A 19,474-nucleotide genomic window follows, 5' to 3' on the forward strand; every position below is an offset into this window, starting at 1 on the left:
TTTGGGAATTAAATTAGTGTTACTCCCTACCCAGTAATGTAATAGGACACATTGGAGAAATACTGGAGATGGGCTAAATAAAGCTCTACCGCTATCCAGGGGTTAAAGTGAAATAAAATGTTTCATTTGAACATGCCCCAAACTTATGTAACTGCACAATTGAATTGGAACAACCAAAAGCACTGCTTCTGCTGTGTATGCAAAGGAATCTATGTTCTTTATTCTCTAGACATTAACATGGTTACAAAGACTCATTGCAGAAGAAAGCGACTGAGAGGTTCACATTTTGTGCAGCCCTCAGGTCACTTTGCTGCCTCATCACATCCTCACTCTTCCTCCCCTATCTTCTTGCTGTGAAACTCCCGGCTCTTTACTCGGAGCTTGTTGACCTGCGACTCTGCAATGTCGGCCCGCTCCTCGGCTTCCTCCAGCTCGTGCTGGATCTTGCGGAATTTGGAGAGGTTGACGTTGGACAGCTCCTCCTGTGTGGGAAGAGGGAGTCGGTGGTGAGGATTCAGGAACTTCTCAGCCAGTGGATGTGGCCCCTGGGTTTGTTTAGTCTGACGTCCTGTATAAAACAGGCTGCAGAATTTCCCTCAGTTCATCACTGACTGCTGCAGGGTGCCCAGAACTCAGCAAGGCCTCATGACACGACAGTAAACGGTGTGGCCAAGACTGTTGTGTCTTGGGAGTTTCTTTCATGCCCCTTTCCTGCTATTCATACTCATCTCAACGAGCGTGCTGCCCCAATGGAAGGTGGCTCCTGCCCATTCTTCGAGCAATACTTACAGCCTCCTCAGCTTGTCTCTTGTAGGATTTCACCTTCATTTGCAGCTTGTCCACCAGATCCTGCAGCCTGAGAATATTCTTACGGTCTTCCTCAGACTAGAGTGGTTGGCAGGCAGGAAAGAGAATGAATTGTTGGTTCTGCATCATGTGAGGTTAACAGTTCCCCTCGGGGATGGTGTGCACAAAATCTGACTTGCTGTGAGAAAATTCTGTCAGCCCAAGGCGGCCTCCTGCCTTACCTGGTAGGTCAGCTCCTTCACCCTCCTCTCGTACTTGCGCACGCCCTTCACGGCTTCAGCGCTGCGCTTCTGCTCAGCATCAACCTCCCCTTCCAGCTCCCGCACCTGCAATGAGCACCCCATCTTTGGAGCTTCCCTGGTGGCTACTTACGTGACGTGCTCACTCAGGCACAAATAAAAGCCCTACGCACTCTGGCCTCCAGCTTCTGGATTTGCTTCTTGCCTCCCTTCAGGGCCAACTGCTCGGCTTCATCCAGACGAAGCTGCAGGTCCTTCACCGTCTGGTCCAGGTTCTTCTTCATCCTCTCCAGGTGGGCGCTGGTGTCCTGCTCCTTCTTCAGCTCTTCTGCCATCATGGCTGCCTGATGAGAGCAAGGGATCAAAGCCATTTGGGGGCTGGAGACATTCTGGGTGAGAATATATTCATCACTAGCAGTGAAAGGAGCCCCCAGCTCACATCTGTGATGGCCTTCTTGGCCTTCTCTTCGGCATTGCGGGCTTCCTGGATCGTGTCCTCCATTTCACCCTGAATTTGGGCAATGTCTGTTTCCAGCTTCTTCTTGGTGTTGATCAAGCTGGTGTTCTGTTGAACAACAAAAAATACTGTCCAGTTAGTTCCAAAACAGAACACTTATCTTAGAAATTTACTGTTTAAATTTAAACTTATCATCCCTATGTCTAATATTAGCATCCTCCTTCAAATGGTGCATCCTGTCAGGTCATACACAGCTAGAGAGCGTAGAGGTCTTAAAATCTTAAGCAGCACTTCTGACTCCTGTTAATGCAATCCTACTCATTTAGCTATAATCCAATTCTTTGTACGAGCCTTTTTATTACAAGAGATGATTTAAGAGCTTACAAGGATGAAAAACCTGGAAAGGGAAAAATAAAATGGCTCGTGAGATTTTGAATCTCATGAATCTAACCTGAGTGTGGAGGAGCTGAACTCTCTCACTTGCATCCATCAGTTCCTGCTCAGCCACTTTCCTCGACCGCTCCGTCTGCTCCAGGGCTGCCCGTAGCTCCTCTATTTCAGCCTGCAACAGGTTTGCTCTGCGCTCCACCATGGCCACCTGCTCCTTCAGGTCCTCCTGTGTCCTGAGAGCATCGTCCAAGTGTATCTGGGTATCCTTTAAGAGAGAAAAGAGAAATTATAAGGTGGCACAGCACTGTTGCACAATGGCAATTCCCACCAGTCTAATAATCATTATGTCAGTATAATACATATATATTTATAGATATTATTATATCTATATTATATTATTGTATTTATATGCAGAATTATTATGTCGGTATGTGCACAGTATCTAAGAATGTGAGCAGAGGAGATCGATACATGGTATTGCACACTGTCCCAGGCTGAGTGACAGCCCTGCCTAAACTTAAGGCTGCGCCAGGGGAAGGTAAGCCTGAATTAAAACTCCAGCTGACTGACAAAAGTAGCTTGCAAGGTGAAGGAAACTGGACCTTTGTCCCTGCTTGGGGCAGGAGAAAGAACCTTCCCCCATCCTCTGAAGTGCCACTACATAACAGACACGATACTCTGGGCCTGAAAAATGAAGAGCACATGAGTAACTGACAGGACCCAGGAGAAGTCAACCATGTCAAGTTGATCCAACCACCCACTCACATTAGAACCAGTGCCACCAGAAAAGCACATAAGGTATTAGCAATGAGAGATTCCTTAGTGAGAGGCACCAAAACACCCATTTACCATCCAGACAATTTCTCTAGAGAAGTTTGATGCCTACAAACAGCTTGCATTCATGGTGTCAGAGAGGCTGCCAAGCCTGGTGAACTCTTCAGATTATCATCCGCTCCTAGTATTCCGTGTAGGCTTTAATGATATTGCAACAAGGCAACTTATAACCATCAAAAGAGACTCTATGTCCCTCGGAGCAATGATAAAAGGATCTGGAGCACAGGTGGTGTTCTCCTCTATCCTCCCAGTCAGGGGGAGGGGTTCAGGAAGGAGGAGACAAATTGAACAGGTGAACGCCTGGCTGTCTAGCTGGTGCCAAATTCAAGGCTTTGGCTTCTATGATTATGGATCTACCTTTGAGAAGCTCGGTCTGTTGGGAGCAGATGGGATTCACCTGACCAAGTGGGGCAAGAGGGTCTTCACCAACAAGCTGGCCAGGGCTTTAAACTAGACTTAACAGGGGAAGAGAATGGAGTTTTGAGTAACAGAGGAGAGCCAGGGGCTGCTGATATATTAGGAAGCCACAGGGAAACATCTGTGAAATGCTCCAAAAGAATTAGAGTTTGTTCCTCTAAAAAGGTGATATGGTCGATAGCCCATCTGAAGTGTCTCTATACCAATGCACGTAGCATGGGTAACGAACAGGAGGAGTTGGAAACCACTGTCCACCTAGAAAGCTGTGATCTAATCGCTGACACTGAAACTCGGTGGGATGAATCACACGACTGGAGTGCTGCAATCAATGGCCATAAACTGTCCAGAAGGCACAGGCAAGGAAGGAGAGGCGGGCAGGTTGCCCTCTATGTAAAAAATGGATTGATTGCACAGAGCCGTCTTTGAAAAACAGTGATGAGCCAGGTTGAGAGCTTATGAGTAAAAATTAGAGGCCAAGCCAACAAAGGAAACCTCGTGGCTGGCGTTTACTGCAGGCCACCTGACCAAGGGGAGCCTGTTGACGAAGTGGTATTACTTCAACTATGGGAATCATCACGCTCGCAGGCTCTGATCCTGCTGGGGGACATCAATCACCCTGACATCTGCTGGAAAAGCAGCACAGCAAGCCGTAAGCAGTCCAGGAGACTCCTGGAGTGCATCAAGGATAGCATCTTCATCCAGAGGATAGACAGCCCAACCGGAGGAGAAGCGTTACTGTACCTGTTGCTTACCAACACAAATGAACTAATTAGAGATGTCAAAACTGACGGCAGCCTGGGCTGCAGTGATCGTGCCCTGGTGGTATTCACAATTGTGAGGGATATGGGCCAGATGAAGAGTAAGGTCAAGACCCTGAATTTTAGGAGAGCGGACTTTCAGTTGTTTGAGGAATTACTGGGTGAGACCCCCTGGGAAACTGCCCTCAGGGATAGAGGAGCACAAAAGAGTTGGCAGCTCTTTGAGAACATTTTTCTTAGAGTGCAAGAGCTCTCGATTCCCATGTGTAAGCAATCAGGCAAGGAAGGCAGGAGAACAGCATGGCTGAGTAAGGACCTCCTGGTCAAACTAAAGTGTAAGAAGGAAATGCCTAGGCAGTGGAACCAAAGACATGTATCCTGAGAGTACAGGGATGCTGCCCGGATGTGTGGGGGTAGGATCAGGAAAGCTAAGGCACAGTTGGAGCTGTATTCCTGTTGTATTAAGCTTTGGTGTGGCCTCACCTTGAGTATTGTGTGCAGTTCTGGGTCTCACAATTTAGAAAGGATGTTAAGGGTCTTGAGTGCATCTAGAGGAGGCCAAGAAAGTTGGTGAAAGGGCTGGAAGGCATGTCCTCTGAGGAGCGGCAAAGGACACAGGGTTTGTCTAGTTTGGAGAGAAGAACGCTGAGGGGCGACCTCATTGCCCTCTACAGTTTCTTGAGGAGGGGAAGAGAAGAGGGAGGTGCTGATCTCTTGTCCCTGGTGCCCAGTGACAGGATGCTGTGGATGCCCCATCGTTGGCAGTGTTCAAGGTCAGGTTGGATGGGGCTTTGAGCAGCCTGATCTACGAAGAGATGTCCTTGCCCCCGGGAGAGGGGCTGGACTGGATGATCCTTGAAGGTCCCCTTCAACCCAAACCATTCTATGATTCAACGATATTAGACAAGCTAGACACCTATGTGCACATCCTTAGCTTAACATACCTTGAGCACTGCCTGTGTATTTCTCAGGTTCTTTTGTGCCTCTGCAGCCACGCGGTTGGCATGGCTCAGCTGGATCTCCATTTCATTCAGGTCTCCCTCCATCTTCTTCTTCAGTCGCAGGGCTTCATTCCTGCTCCTGATCTCAGCGTCCAGGGTGCTCTGCATGGACTCCACAATTCTGAGGTGGTTTCTCTTCATCTGGTCGATCTCCTCATCTTTCTCTGCTATCTTCCTGTCAATCTCAGACTTCACCTGGTTGAGTTCAAGCTGGAGGCGCAGGATCTTCCCCTCTTCATGTTCTAGGGACGCCTGGACAAGTGGACACAAACATCTATAATGTTGATAAAGCTACTGCTTGCTTCCTAGGTAATTACAGAATATTTCAGGAAATCTCAGCTGCCTGCACTCCCCAGCCAGAACAGGGCAGGACCAAACATTTTTTAGCCACATTTCCCCATTGCTAATATTTTTAGTGCAGATACCAGTGATTATGGGCGTGTACCTCAGCTTCCTCCAGGGAGGCCTGGAGTTCAGATTTCTCCTGCTCAATCTGCTTCTTGACTTTCTCCAGCTCATGAATCGCCTTTCCTCCCTCAGCAATCTGCTCCGTGAGGTCGGCAATCTCCTCTGCAAGGAAGGGTGAAAAGTGGCACGGTGAGGCACAGAGCAGAATGGGGAAAGGCCCTGGTGCACCAAGGTAACTGGCCCAGACCCGTTTAGTGTGGCAGATAGACAAGCTTGTGAGAAAGCCCAGCCAGGAGCAGAGGGTCGGGGACTTACGCTGCAAGTTCTTGTTCTCACGCTTCAGCGTTTCCAGGTGGTCCAAGGACTCCTCATAGGCATTCTTCATCTTAAACAGCTCCGTGCTGAGAGACCGAGACTCCTTCTGGGAGGCTTCCAGCTCAGCCTGCGTTTCCTCATACTTCTGCTTCCATTCTGCCAGGATCTGAAGAGAAACAGGACCTCAGTGTGGATGAGGAGGGAATGCCCTGCCCAGGAACCCCAGGCCCGGAGCCCAAAAGACCTTGTCAAAGTTCTTCTGCTTCTTATCCAGAGCTGCGCAGGCAGCATTCGCTCGCTCCACATCAATCATCAGGTCCTCCACTTCATTCTGCAGCCTCTGCTTTGTCTTTTCCAGAGAAGCACATTTGGCATTCACAGCTTCAACGTGTTCCTCTGCATCCTGCAGGCGCTGTGCCAGCTTCTTCCTGGGAGGCGGTAAGCACAGCTCATGGTTTGAGAGCAAAGGGGAGGGTGTGGTGTGTGGCTGATGGGCCTTTCACAACACGACGTTTTACCCATTCATTGAGTATGTATCCCACGCACAGGCAGGGGAGAGGGGGAAGACCCTCTCCCAGCCAGTCATTTTGTTTTCCCAGTTCTGATTCCCAGCCTTGAACAACCACTGTGCCTTCTGTCTCTACTGTCCACAGGTGAAAACATTCTCTCGGTCAGGGGAATATTTTCCTCTACATTTCCTAAACCACACCCTTTGGAGGATATACTTTACATCAGCCCTTACCCTGCCACAAAGCACAGCTTTAACTTTTTATGACAATATCGCAGTTGTGTCTTCAAATTTCCCTTGTTAGTCTACCCCTTTTTTTGTCTTCCCCACTTTCCCCGCCTACTTGGCCTCCTCCAGCTCCTCCGTGCGCTGAATAGCGTCCGTCTCGTATTTGGTTCTCCACTGGGCCACTTCGCTGTTGGCCTTGGACAGGGCACGCTGCAGCTCCCCCTTGGCTTCCTGCTCCTCCTCATATTGTTCCCGGAGCAAGTCACAGTCGTGGCGAGCAGACTGCAAGCCATGGGCCAGGGCGCTCTTGGCCTGGGGGAAAAACAGTAGTGTGAAAATGAATGGAAATATCCTAGGAAATATCCTGACGGAAATGTTGATGGACACTGGAGTATTCTGCTGTGGGTGATGGCAAGCTACTGAATTTGAAAGGAAGAGCTGGGAGTCTGTAAAAGAGTTAATGGATAGACTGTAGGGAAGGGGGAGCAAAGCTAATATGGGAAGACTTGCACTGAATTACCTAGGCGTTTTTTCTGTCCCTCTCACCTTGTTGATTCTGTGATTTCATATGTACCTGAAGCTCCTCCTAGACAGGAGGATTCCAGCGGATAAGACAGAATTCAGAAAGCCTTCTCACCTTTATCTCTTCCTCTAGGTGCCTCTTGAGTTCCTCAATCTGTTGGGTGAAAGCCTGCTTGCCTCTTGACAGCTGAGAAATCAGAGCATCTTTCTCCTCCACCTGGCGTGAATATTCACCTGGGAAAGTTTGCAGATACACAAGCCTTTTGTGGCCATTGATGACAGTGTTGTAGACATTTAGGGCTGTAAAACTAGATATTTGGCAGACCTTGCAGAAGATTATGATCCCGTTTCATGCATTACAGGGGAGAGAAAGCATGTTGGACAGACCATGTGCCCAGAAGGGTCACTTCTGCATTAACTCTCTGACATTATTCAGATGCACGTCACAGATGTGTATGTCTTACCTGATTCTGTCTGCAGACGAGCTCTTTGAGCATTGAGGTCATTGATCATGCGCTGATGCTCTTCTTCTTTTGTCTTAATCTCACTTAGCTGATCTTCCAGTGCACGACACATCTTCTCCAGATTTGCCTTTGTGTCAACACACAGAAGGTGAGGGGTTAACTGTCCACACTCTTAACAATAGCAGGTGCAAGAAGTTGCATTGTATAGAATTCCATTGGGGCAGAAATACATATAAGGTATTTGTGTACCTTGGCTTTGGAGACAGACTCCATGTTACTGGCCAAGTCGTCAATCTCCATCTTCAGCTCACTCTTCTCCTTCTCCAGCTTCTGCTTCACTCGTTGCAGGTTGTCGATCTGCTCCCCAAGCTCAGCTGTGCTGTCCGCGTGCTTCTTCCGCAGGGTGGCAGCTGTGGCTTCGTGCTGCAGCGTGGCCTCTTCGAGGTCACGGCGCATCTTCTGAAATTCTGCCTCACGCTTCTTGTTCATATCGATCTGAGCTGCAGTAGCTCCTCCTGCTTCTTCCAGGCGCTCGCTGATCTCCTCTAGCTCCCTCGAGAGGTCAGCCCGATGCTTCTCTGCTTTTGCCCGAGAGGCACGTTCAGCCTCAATTTCCTCCTCCAGTTCCTCAGTACGAGCCTGGGGAACATTAGGGACCCTTCACACCCATGCCCTCCTCCTACCTGATGTCCTTCTGAAAAGCAGAAGGGAACCAATAGAGACTTGCCTGCAGCTCCTTGATCTTCTTCTGTAATTGCATGCCCAGGGCTTGCTCATCCTCAATTTTGCTCTGGATCTGGCTGATTTCAAAGTCTTTCCTTTGGGCAAAGCAAACCATGTCAGAGCTCAAAGAAAAAAGACAGGTGCACCAGCACAGCGCTCAGGTGTCCCACAGCCCCACTTACTTCTTCAGCTTCTCATCCAGCTGCTGCTTATCGTTTTCCAAATCCATTATGCTGTCGTGGGCCAGCTTCAGGTCTCCTTCGAGTTTCCTCTTAGCTCTCTCAAGGTCCATGCGCAGTTTCTTCTCTTGCTCCAGGGACCCTTCCAGCTAAGCAGAACAAGACCATCAGTGCTCCGTCAGCCAGGTTTAACTCCATACCTGTCCTGTTCTTGAGGTACGCCTGTGTGCTCACATCATCCACTTGCTGCTCCAGCTTGGTCTTAGCTTTGGTCAGCGTATTGACTTTGTCCTCTTCTGCCTGCAGGTCATCCAGTGTCTGCTGATGGGCCTCTTGGAGGGCTTTCTTCTCTTTTGTCAGCTTGGCAATGGTCTCGTCCAGGGCTGCCATCTCCTCTGTAAGGTTTTTCACCTACAAATATGAGCAAGTGTCAAAATTTGGTTCACTGGCGTGGTGACATTTTCACTTTGCATTGTTTTGCCAAGTCTTTCATTTATCCTTTGGATGCTCAGACAAGGCCCATCTCAAAATTTTCCAAAGCCAAGGTGTCTTACGATAGCAGGCTCTAACTCCGAGAGTCAGTGATGTCTTGGCCCTTTATGCGACTCCCCATGTGTGTACCTTGTTTTCTGTGGCATGTTTCTCCTTCTCAACCTTGGCTAGTGTTAATTCAAGGTCATCAATGTCTTTCTTCAGCTCTGAACATTCATCCTCCAGTTTTCTCTTCTTGGCTGTCAGCTCAGCATTAATTTCCTCTTCATCCTCAGCCCTCTCAGTCACCTCCTTTACTTTGGCTTCCAGCTGGATTTTGGTTTTGATGAGCTGGTCACATCTTTCCTCAGCATCAGCTAGAGCATCAGCTTCCTGGTGGGAAAATACAGGAAAGCTTATTTAATGCTGAAGGAACAGGTGTGCATCAGTAAGACCTTTTTTGGGATTACTTTTTTGGGAAAAGGTTCCTGTGCAATTACATTAAAAATTACAAATTTAGAATATGTTTTTAATCAGGTTTATTTTTTTCTGACCTTTTTCGTCATCAGATACTGCGTCTAGCTCCATTACGTTTTACCTTGCTTATTTCAGGTATGTCGGTGGGTTACTTGGATTTAATCGATGTTTTCCTTTTCTCGTTTGGAAAGTGATTGTATTTTATAACGTGCCATATTCAAATTTATGTGGGAGTATTGAGAAAGGTAAATAATTCTACCACTGAGGAAATATTTGAAGCTCCCATTCATGATTTATACCCAGCCGATGCAGTCAGGGGAGGCTAGAACAAGATTCATCTTTCCCTGAAATGGACACTTCAACTCAAGGGTATTGCCTAAATGTTGCCTGAGTTTCTGAGAGGCCAAATGGCATTGTAGACAAGCGTACAAGGCTGGCACTTGTGTTGTAGGATGTAACGGGCATCTGCATCTTCTGGGAGCAGTAGCTACAGGAGCTCAGGGGAGGTATGCCATAAGAAATGGCGCTAGACTCTCCATTTTGACCACTGAATTAAGGCAGAGTAGCTGGTCAATTGAATCACTGTCCCTACTCCACTAACTACACTGCAGTGACTATAACGAGGCTTTATGTCATGAACTCACATGGAGACATGTACATGTAGGCATTAAGACTAAAAAGTCATTCTTTAGCTTAACCTCCACTTTGTAATAGTGAGACTGAGTGGGGAAAGAATGTGGCCTGAATTTTACCTCTAGTTACATGGTATTCAGCTTAAAATATTTTGTGAGGCAGTTTAGTGTGCAGTGTGAGAGTTCTGTAGTATGAGAGAAGAGTTAGATCTTATTTACTCATTTCCCCTATTAAAAAAAAAAAAAAAAAAAAAAAAAAGTAGAATAACGTTACTCACAGCCTGCACTTGGAGCTGCAGATCGTTTTTCTCCTGCACCAGTTTCACCATTTTCTCCTCCAGCTCCTTCCTCTTTGCCTCAGACTTTGCAAGCTCTTCTTTGGTTTTCTCAAACTCTTCCTTCATGTTGGCCATCTCCTTCTCAGATTCTGCACTCTTCAGCAAGGGCTTGATCTTGAAGAACAGCTTCATCCAGGGCCAGTGCTTGACATTCATGAATGCACGAACATTATACTGGATGCAAAAGATGGACTCCCTGAAGCATAATTAAAATGTACATTGAATATTTTCAGTACGACAAGTGCCAACACTTTCCCCCAAGTACAGTGACTTTGAGGATGAGGAATGCCTACCTCCTCTCCACCATTCTCCGGTACTCCACTCTCATCAGGAAGCCCCTGCACCTGGCCTGTGTGCGGGTGATGAGCTGTGCCAGCTTCTCATCCCTCATCTCCTCCAGGAGTCCCAGCAGCCCAGCTTTGAAGAACACCTTGCGAAAGGGAATGTTGCAGCACATCACTGTCACGTAGAGCAAAGCACAGACATGCAGTGAGTGAGTCAAGGAGGGTTTGTACCTTGGTGTGGCCAAATTTGTACTGGGTGTGGTCCACATCGATTGACCCAAGAAGCTTCTCAGAAGCCTTCTTGCTATCAATGAACTGTCCCTCTGGGATAGCGCTGGCATTAAGCACCTTGTATCTGTGGAATGAGAGGAAATATGAATGAAGGCAATCTCAGGTCATAAGTCAACACTGTTCATTGAGACTAACCACAGTCTTTGCAGCAGAATGAGGCTGAGGAAGTTGGAATTTCATGCCTTGTTTAGGGACACAGTTACAATGAAGTCCCAATCTGATAACAAAATTAAGGAAACTTTTACTGTCTTCAGGTGATCAGTCATAGATGAAAAGAGGACACTGACCTCCAGCCATTTCAGTCCGATGCCTTTTTCACTTAAACTATGCTGTAGAAAGTTGCTAGAGAGGAACATTGCCACTTTGTGTATGGGAAGAAAGCATCTTCCCCTGAAACTTGCAGCTGATACAATGGCCAAAGCACTCTATCTGAGTTTGTAATTTTTGTCTGAGAATGTGTTGTACCCACATCCCAATCTGCATTTTTTAATCTTGTAAGCATTGGCTTGCGTAGCTCTATTGCGCTTCCACATTCAGAGACACTGGCAAAGTTTGGCTGTTTGATGAACAGCAGTCAGTGAGGACACCTGACTTATCTCTTCATTTCATAGCTCTTACCTTTGTTTGAAGTCAGCATAGAGGACTCTGCTGGGGAAACCTTTCCTGCAAATTCTGATGCCTTCCAGCACGCCGTTACACCGCAGCTGGTGAAGTACCAGTTCATGCTCCATGGCACCTAGCAATTCAGAGCATAAATGAATACCACAGTCTCCAGCGCAGACAGGCATGGCTGTATCAGAGGAAGTTCTCTTTCTGCTTGAGAATCTTACCAGGTGTTTTTGTTTCATTTGGGATGATGCAACGAACAAAATGGGGGTGAGTGCTCCGTAGATTGGTCATCAGCTTGTTTAGGTTCTCCTGTGGGACCATGATTTATTATGTGTTTATATGGAATATGGAAAAATTCTTAGGTTCTTTGAGCTTAGCCTATTAATGGAGGTGTACTGGGCTGAGAATTTTCCACTGATGGTATCTCAATCAATAGCTCAATGCTGTCTCATTGTGAACTTTGAACATCACCTTTTATGATAAGAAAGTTGCCATCAAGGGAGAGATAGAAGGTGAGTATTTCATAGTTTTATGAGAAAATTAATGTTTATTTTATGTGTAAATTTATGACTTCACAGTGTCATTTTTCATTCCATAAGATTTTTTTTTAATGAGGATCTGAAAGTTCTTTGTTTTTTGTTTTTGTTTTTGTTTTTTAACTTTCACTGATCCAGTTGAAAGTGCAGTTTAATTCTAATTTACACAGATGAAAAGATAAAATGTTTACTTACCCGGAAAAGAGCTGAGACAGTCTGGAAAGAAGAACCCTTCTTCTTGCCACCTTTCTTGCCACCACCACCACTAGCCTCTGGTATAGCAAAGATAATGAAACACTTATGGCTTTAGGGACCATTCATGATTCCACATTTTTCAGAACCACTGTGCACCAAACAGATGACATTTCAGAGAACTGACCTGCCTCTCCTCCAGCAGAGGCAAAAAGTAATGCCAGTGTCTTCACAGATGATTTCTGATACAGCCCAATGACAGTTTCATTCAAGGGATCCTTATTCTTCTCAAGCCAGCCAGAGATGTTGTAGTCCACCGTGCCAGCATAGTGCACCAGGGAGAAGTGGGCCTCAGCCTTGCCTTTGCCAGGCTTGGGCTTCTGGAAGTTGTTGGACTTGCCCAGATGTTGGTCGTAGAGCTTGTTTTTGAAAGAGGTGTCAGTTGCCTTGGGGAACATGCACTCCTCTTCCAGGATGGAGAAGATGCCCATGGGCTGGGAGAAGTAGCAAAAAATAACAGCCATAAAATACATATCTGCCTTCAGAAGGAGACTGCAGTAAGGCACAGGAAAACTGAGAAATGGATTAAATTGGATCAAAAATGGATCAAGTCTTTATTAAGTTTTGCACATGCAGTTCTAGACAAAATATGAATTTGTGTCTGAAACTAATGCATTTCAGAACTGATAGTATCCCAATAATCACACGGTTTTCTAAATAATTTGGAAACAGATGAATCAAAAGAAGATTTTTATTTTTTGCATTAATGCTTTCCCAAAGTAAATTTGTGTAGATGACGTTGTCTTTCTAAAATTAACTTTTGTTCAACAGATCTTTCAGCTACTTCCTGAAATCTTATTTTTTATGAAATATCTCTGTCTTTTCATTCCTGTACAAGAGGATGTTACACAAAACTGTGTCAGCTCATAGTGATGGTTTTAATGATCACTGTTCATCTGGTACCTTTTTTCTACATACAGCTATGATTTTACTTAGAAATTGCATTTCAGAAGTCACAGTATTAATACTGAAATCATAATCATAATACTGTAAATTGTGTCTGTGTTTCTGAAAAGAGATCATTTATCTTTGTAGACTAGAAAACACACCTACAGAGAATTCTTGCCATGAAATTATGTGTGATCACGTTAATTCTTCTATTGCCAAACAAGCAAAATTACCATTGATTTTTTTAAAATTCATAATAATGTAGTTAATGGATAACCTAAAGGTACTTCATTTGTAGCCTAATCACAAAGGTCCTTAGAAATTGCTTTCTAAATACATACAAAATTTGAAATGAAAGGGTACTTTTTGAATACAAATAACCAGGAACATAAATGGATAATAATAGGCAGGTTTGTGAAGCATTAGGGCAGGAAAAAATAAGGCTGAAGAAAAATCCTAAAATTCTGTCACAAAGAAATAGCAAAATCTTAAATGTAATCAACATACTTTTTCAATGAGCTCAATGCAGGCAGCCAGGTCCATCCCAAAGTCAATGAATGTCCATTCAATTCCCTCCTTCTTGTACTCCTCCTGCTCCAGCACGAACATGTGGTGGTTGAAGAACTGTTGCAGTTTCTCATTGGTGAAGTTGATGCACAGCTGCTCCAGGCTGTTGAACTGCTCAGTGCAAAGACAAGATTTACTCATTCTCAGGATGAAGAACTGCCTATATAGCTTTCTCCTATACACTCAGAATCCCGTACAGGAATGCCCAGTTAAAACAAGGGTTTTTTTAATGTTAAAACATCCCATTAACTACTTTTAAAGTTGTTGGGTTTTTTTTTTTGCTCTTTGCTACCTGAATGATGTTTACATATATAATTTATTTTTAAATCAAATTCTAAAATGATTTGGTAGTCTTATCCATATCAAGGTGCAATTTACATAATTTTTTCTCTCGTATTATGTAAATTTTCCCATTGCCATTAAAAAAAAATTAGACATTGTCAGTGTTTGTCAGTCCTGGCTTGAACTCAGGTACCTTCCCTAAATGTCAACAGAACTTCTCTGTCTGCACTAAAGGCAGCCAATGCATTCTTCCTCTTGGTATCACCCTTTGGCTCTTCAGAAGCAAAGGATATATATTGCTTTCTTTTTCCAAAGCCTTAGCACAATTTTATGTGGGACTTAAATCTACCTTTCTCTTCCTACACTCTGTGTTATTTTGTCTTCGGTATTTGTGTGCTATTTGTCAGTGGATTTTTTTAATACTGAGCTCAAATTATTGAAAAGCTACAACATTCATGCTAATTATATAAAAGGCAGCATGTAAAACAATGCTTCTTCCTTGTGTATCACATAATTACATGCAGATCTATTGAAGCTCATGGATTATGCTGGAGAAAAAGCAGTGACATATACAAAGAAGGAAAGCATTTCCAGAAAATAAAATATAAACTTTTTCAAAAAAACCACAAAACTTGTTTTGAAATTGCAAGTGTATGGAATGTTTTCCAGAAAACCCACCATAATTTGCCAGTTTCTCTTGAGCCCTAATTGCCTTTTCAAGATTTTACTATGATTTCTGTGATACTTGCATCAAAGATCTCGAAGCCAGCAATGTCCAGGACACCAATGAAGTACTGTCTGGGCTGCTTTGTATCCAGCTGTTGGTTGATGCGAACAACCATCCACAGGAACATCTTCTCATAGACAGCCTTTGCCAGAGCACCCACTGAATTGTTCACCTAAAATAAAGAAGAATGCAGCAGAAGGAAAATAGTACCCAAAGCAAGAGAGTAAATCAAGCCGGAGGTTCCAAGTCACCAGTTCGTTGTTACCTGCTGCACAGTTTGACCCTTGGTCACATATTCATTCCCAACCTTGACTCGGGGGTAGCAGAGGGCCTTGAGCAGGTCTGCTGAGTTCAGACCCATCAAATAGGCAGCTTTGTCAGCAACTATACACAAAGAGAGAAGGAAACGGTAACAGAGGAGAAGTGATCATTGAAAGTGTATGTCCTCTAAGATGTTGCTGTAGGTTTCAGCACTGCAGTCTTGTGATAACTTGAAGGGAAATTTAGAAGCATGAATATTATGGAAGCTGAGATTTATGTCTTTATGAAAGTAAATTGGAGAAAGATACCTGTATGCCAACTGCCAGCTATGTAACTGTTTCTGTTATTGGGAGTTCTAGATTTTGTTAATACCTTCCGTGCCATCCGGCTCTGCCTGTTCCTCACGCTGCTTCTGCTTGAACTTCAAGTTCCCGTAGTGCATGACAGCCCCTGTCAGCTTGTAAATGGCTGTTTTTTCATCAGCAGTGAAGCCCAGGATGTCAATGGCACTCTGGCAACAGAGTCAGTCAAATAAACCTCTGGGCCATGAAATGGAATTTTCACCATACCAGTATGTTCTGTGTCACTTACATCTGTAGCCATCAGCTCTTCCTGGTCATTAATGCTGGGAACCGTGATCTCACCTTGACTCACAAAGTGGTAGTCATATGGGTTGGTGGTAATGAGGAGCATGTCTGTAAAGAGGAATAGGACATATCTGGGCATAAGAATGAAGATAAATGTTAAACATGTTCAGATTCCATCAAAGAATTTATAATACATCCTACCAATTAGCTCCGGCTTCTTGTTGGACATGATCTGATAGAATATGTGGTAGCTTCTTTCTGCCTTGAGCTGGAAAGTGACTCTGGATTTCTCCAGCAGATCTGGCAAGGAAGGTAAAAAGAGTTAAGCCTGAGAAAGTACACTGAGGTAGAAAGGATGTGATCAGGTCAGGAGGGTCTCTTACACGTTTCAATGTCAGCAGAAGCCAGTTTGCCTGTGGCTCCAAAGTGGATTCGAATGAATTTGCCCTTTAGAGGGGAAAGAAAAAAAGGCATTTTGAAATTTCACTTAGGCTGTAAGTATGTGACCTTACATTCTCCACAGAGGACAGGATTTAAACTTAGAAGTGGCTTTGTCCTTTTTCCTTCTTTTTCTTAAAAAAAGCAAAACAAAACAAAACAAATATTCAGGTAACTGTCTGTACTGGCGATACTAAGGTATATTCCTATTATTATTTAGTGGATAACCTGAATGCACAGGAACAAGAAAACCACTAAGCAAGCCTTTTATTAGGTCATTTATGCCTCAATTCAAACAGATGGGTGTAGAGAAAGCCAAGATGTAATTACTTCATTTTTTAATCAGTTAAGATGCTGTGAAGGTGGATTTTGGTGATGTAAATGTTAAATGAGTTTTTTTGATCTTGTGGAAAAACAGAAGGCAGCTGTTATTTTCTGAGTTCTGGAGAAAAGGGCAATGTACCCAGAACATAGAACTTTAGGCTGAGACTGTGGATTAGTATTGTGGTTTCCCAAGGACATTCACAGCTTATCTAATAAAATTTACAAATGGCTTTTTGCATTAAAATGATCAAAAGGGCATGTCATAGAGTAGTCTGGTTTCTGATAGGATGTCTTGAAGACATCTTTGTCCCTATCCCTTCCCAGAAAACTTGTATCAAGGTCTGAACAGTCAGATTAATAGACCTGCCCAGTTCTGTGTCTAAAAAACCCAGATTCATATTTTTGCTGATCTGATGCAGGCAGTTTCCATCCTGTCTGTCTGTCTGTTCCTCCCTCCCTCCCTTCCATCTGCATTATATCAAGTCACACAAATTTGTATCTACTATCTGTAGGACAGATATCAGGAGTATGTGTGTATATATGTATATATTTATATTTATTAATATAGATATTTACACATATTTAAATGATCACCCTTTGTAAGTATTTGTTTGATGTACTACATTTTAAAGTTACATTGTTCATTAGATAGTCTAGTTATATAGCTTTTAGTTGACAAAAATATGAGGAAAATATTAGTTCAATGAATACAATCATCTGACCATGACACTTCAGAAGTGACAGCTTCTGTTCTGACATCTTTGTTCACTTGTAAATGTCAACAACTTCTCTGATCAAAAACTTACAAAGCGTGAGGAGTTGTCATTCCTCACAGTCTTGGCATTTCCAAATGCCTCCAGCAGTGGGTTGGCGCTGATGATTTGATCCTCAAGCGTTCCCTGCAGGATGATAATTGTTGCTCGTTATCCTTTCCAAGAATCATGTCAGGAACAGAGAAAAGCATTGATTCCAGCCACTATCTATTAATTTACCTGCATTTTGCCAGCCTGCTCTTCCTTCTTCTTCTCCCCACTTGCTGCAATTGTTGCAAAGTACTGGATGACACGCTTTGTGTTCACAGTCTTCCCTGCACCGGATTCTCCGCTGTCAAACCAAAGACAAAAGCAGAGAGCGTGTGGTCAGGCAGGAGGTCCCCTGGCACGGGGCAGCCCCGCGGGGACCCGAGCAGGGAGTGTACATACGTGATCAGGATCGACTGGTTCTCGCGATCTGTGAAAGAGGCAGAAACAAATAGACTTTGTAAATGAAGAACACAAAAAGACTGAAAATTAATGCAGTTAGTGTTAAGTTATGACAAGAAAAATTTCTGCATGCTTTTTTCCCTTGTTTACTAGTAACAGTTATTAAAAATACAATTCTTTGCAAAGTAATGCTTTTCCATGAACAATGAAAACAGTTGAAGGGGACATATGTTTGTTCCCTACTGAACTCTTTACGATCTTTTTTCTCCTGCATACAGTAAATTCTTTCTGGTTCTCTTGTTTTAATTTTCTGCTACACAGGCTGTATTTAGATCAGAAGTAGAGAAAGGGATAGTAAGGACCCATGACAAAGGAATCCTGAGCATGGGTAATAGTTCTGAACTCAGTGGCACAGAGAAAGAAAGGAATGAAAAGTTAGAAGCAAAACTAGCAGCAGTATATAATTCTATTTCATTTTTTCACATCATGGTTTTATCAAGACAAATCTGAATATCTGTGGTATTGATGTTTCCTGTTGCCCTTCGACAAACTAACTTCACATTGTTAGGCAGAATTTTCACATCACATATGGATTTCATACCTTGTTCACTTTCACCATTTCATTACAGACATAATTACATCCCTTATTCCACCTAGTCCATTTGGCTTATTGTTTTTCCTGACACACTAACTATCTGTGGTACTATACTTTCTTTTTAGAAACACTGATGTGAAAAAATCCTGTTTAAATCAGCAGTGATTAATGCTATGACTGAAATAAAACTCTAATGATGTGTTAAGAAAATATCAGCATATTTATCAGGGAAACTGTGATTACTTCTAAAATGTCTTTTTGATGGAATCACTGTGACAGCCACTCACCAGTTAGCATGAAGTTAAAACAAACAAACAAGCAAAATTCTAAAACACCTCACTGAGTGCAGGGGTGTCTTTCATTTAAAATAGTAGAAACAATGGTGTGAAGAGAGTAAAACACACAATTGTATGTATGCATCAGAACCATGAAAGCTTTGGAACAGTCTCCTCATAGCACTGAGACAGAGTATCCCTTCAGAGAATTTCATGGTACAATCCCTCTGACACAGATATAGCCACTCACCAGTCAGCATGAACTGATAGGCATTGTCAGAGATGGAGAAGATGTGTGGAGGGGCCTCCTGGCGCTTCTTGCCTCGGTAGGCCAACACCACCTCCGGGTTGTACACCGGCAGCCACTTGTAGGGGTTGACAGTGACGCAGAAGAGACCCGAGTAGGTCTGCGAGGAAGGGAGACAGCACGTTGGCTTCCACTTAGCCTGGCAGAGCAGTTCCTCCTAGCAACCCGGAGGAAGACTGCTGCTGCTACTTACGTAGATCATCCAGGCTGCATAACGCTCTTTGAGGTTGTACAGCACAGCGGGTTCGTGGAGGTGGGTCATCATGGCCATGTCCTCAATTTTATCGTACTTGGGAGGGTTCATGGAGAAGATTTGATCTTCCTTCACGGTCAGGGTCTGTCAGAGCAAAGAAAGGTGCATGCATGTCAGCTGAGAGCCCAGAGTGGGAATTAAGTGCTGTTTGTAAATCTTGCATTTTACCCACCTCTCCACCTTCAGTCTTGACGGTGACCTTCCCCGATTCTTTGCTCTGGATTGTCCCTTTTACAAAGGATTCCTTAGGATGCACCACAAAGACAGATGTCTTGGCATCGAAAGGCTTGTTCTGGGCCTCAATTCTCTCCTTTTCTGACTTTCGGAGGTAAGGAGCCGCCTCCCCAAAGATGGCCATCTCAGAGTCTGATGACATGGCTGCACTTTATGAGGGGCTCGTCAGCAGAGAACACTGTGGAAGAGCAGATATGTTGCCCAAATGAGTCAACATTTTTTGTTGCCATGCAGTTTCTTGAAAACTTAAACAGCATCATAGAATATGTGATTTGGGAAGAATCTTAGGCAGTTCTTTGGTCCACCTTCCTGTGCAAAGCAGGGCAAACATTGGATCAAATTACCCAGAGCCTTTTCCAGTGAAGCTCATTATCTCCAAGAATGAAGATTCCTC

General features: G+C 44.2%; 1 protein-coding gene across 1 annotated transcript; it reads right to left on the bottom strand.

The window, feature by feature from the left end:
- Positions 1 to 198: 198 nt before the first annotated feature.
- Positions 199 to 19,258, bottom strand: LOC115342339 (myosin heavy chain, skeletal muscle, adult-like). Its single transcript, XM_030016476.2, has 38 exons — positions 19,019 to 19,258; positions 18,787 to 18,930; positions 18,537 to 18,693; positions 17,417 to 17,444; positions 17,207 to 17,318; positions 17,021 to 17,113; positions 15,836 to 15,899; positions 15,654 to 15,752; positions 15,457 to 15,560; positions 15,238 to 15,376; positions 14,870 to 14,988; positions 14,627 to 14,776; positions 13,536 to 13,706; positions 12,268 to 12,574; positions 12,084 to 12,160; positions 11,574 to 11,661; positions 11,362 to 11,479; positions 10,684 to 10,807; positions 10,462 to 10,598; positions 10,109 to 10,364; positions 8,872 to 9,114; positions 8,485 to 8,661; positions 8,254 to 8,399; positions 8,076 to 8,166; positions 7,598 to 7,987; positions 7,349 to 7,475; positions 7,000 to 7,118; positions 6,478 to 6,674; positions 5,871 to 6,054; positions 5,627 to 5,792; positions 5,349 to 5,473; positions 4,847 to 5,155; positions 1,955 to 2,158; positions 1,486 to 1,611; positions 1,220 to 1,390; positions 1,029 to 1,133; positions 790 to 885; positions 199 to 482 (listed from the first exon to the last, which is right to left on the bottom strand). The coding sequence occupies exons 1-38, from the start codon at positions 19,220 to 19,222 to the stop codon at positions 327 to 329; spliced, it is 5,823 nt and encodes a 1,940-aa protein (XP_029872336.1). The 5' UTR covers positions 19,223 to 19,258; the 3' UTR covers positions 199 to 326.
- Positions 19,259 to 19,474: the final 216 nt, after the last annotated feature.

This window comes from Aquila chrysaetos, chromosome 5 (genome assembly GCF_900496995.4).
Source record: "Aquila chrysaetos chrysaetos chromosome 5, bAquChr1.4, whole genome shotgun sequence".
Taxonomy (NCBI): Eukaryota; Metazoa; Chordata; class Aves; order Accipitriformes; family Accipitridae; genus Aquila; species Aquila chrysaetos.

Excerpts from the sequence above, each read along its gene's own strand:
- LOC115342339 (XM_030016476.2), bottom strand. The coding sequence starts at position 19,222 with ATGTCATCAGACTCTGAGATGGCCATCTTTGGGGAGGCGGCTCCTTAC. Across the intron at positions 9,115-10,108 it reads TGCAGCTCCAAGTGCAGGCT|GAAGCTGATGCTCTAGCTGA; the intron begins GTGAGTAACGTT and ends TTTTCCCACCAG. Across the intron at positions 886-1,028 it reads TGAAGGAGCTGACCTACCAG|TCTGAGGAAGACCGTAAGAA; the intron begins GTAAGGCAGGAG and ends CAACCACTCTAG.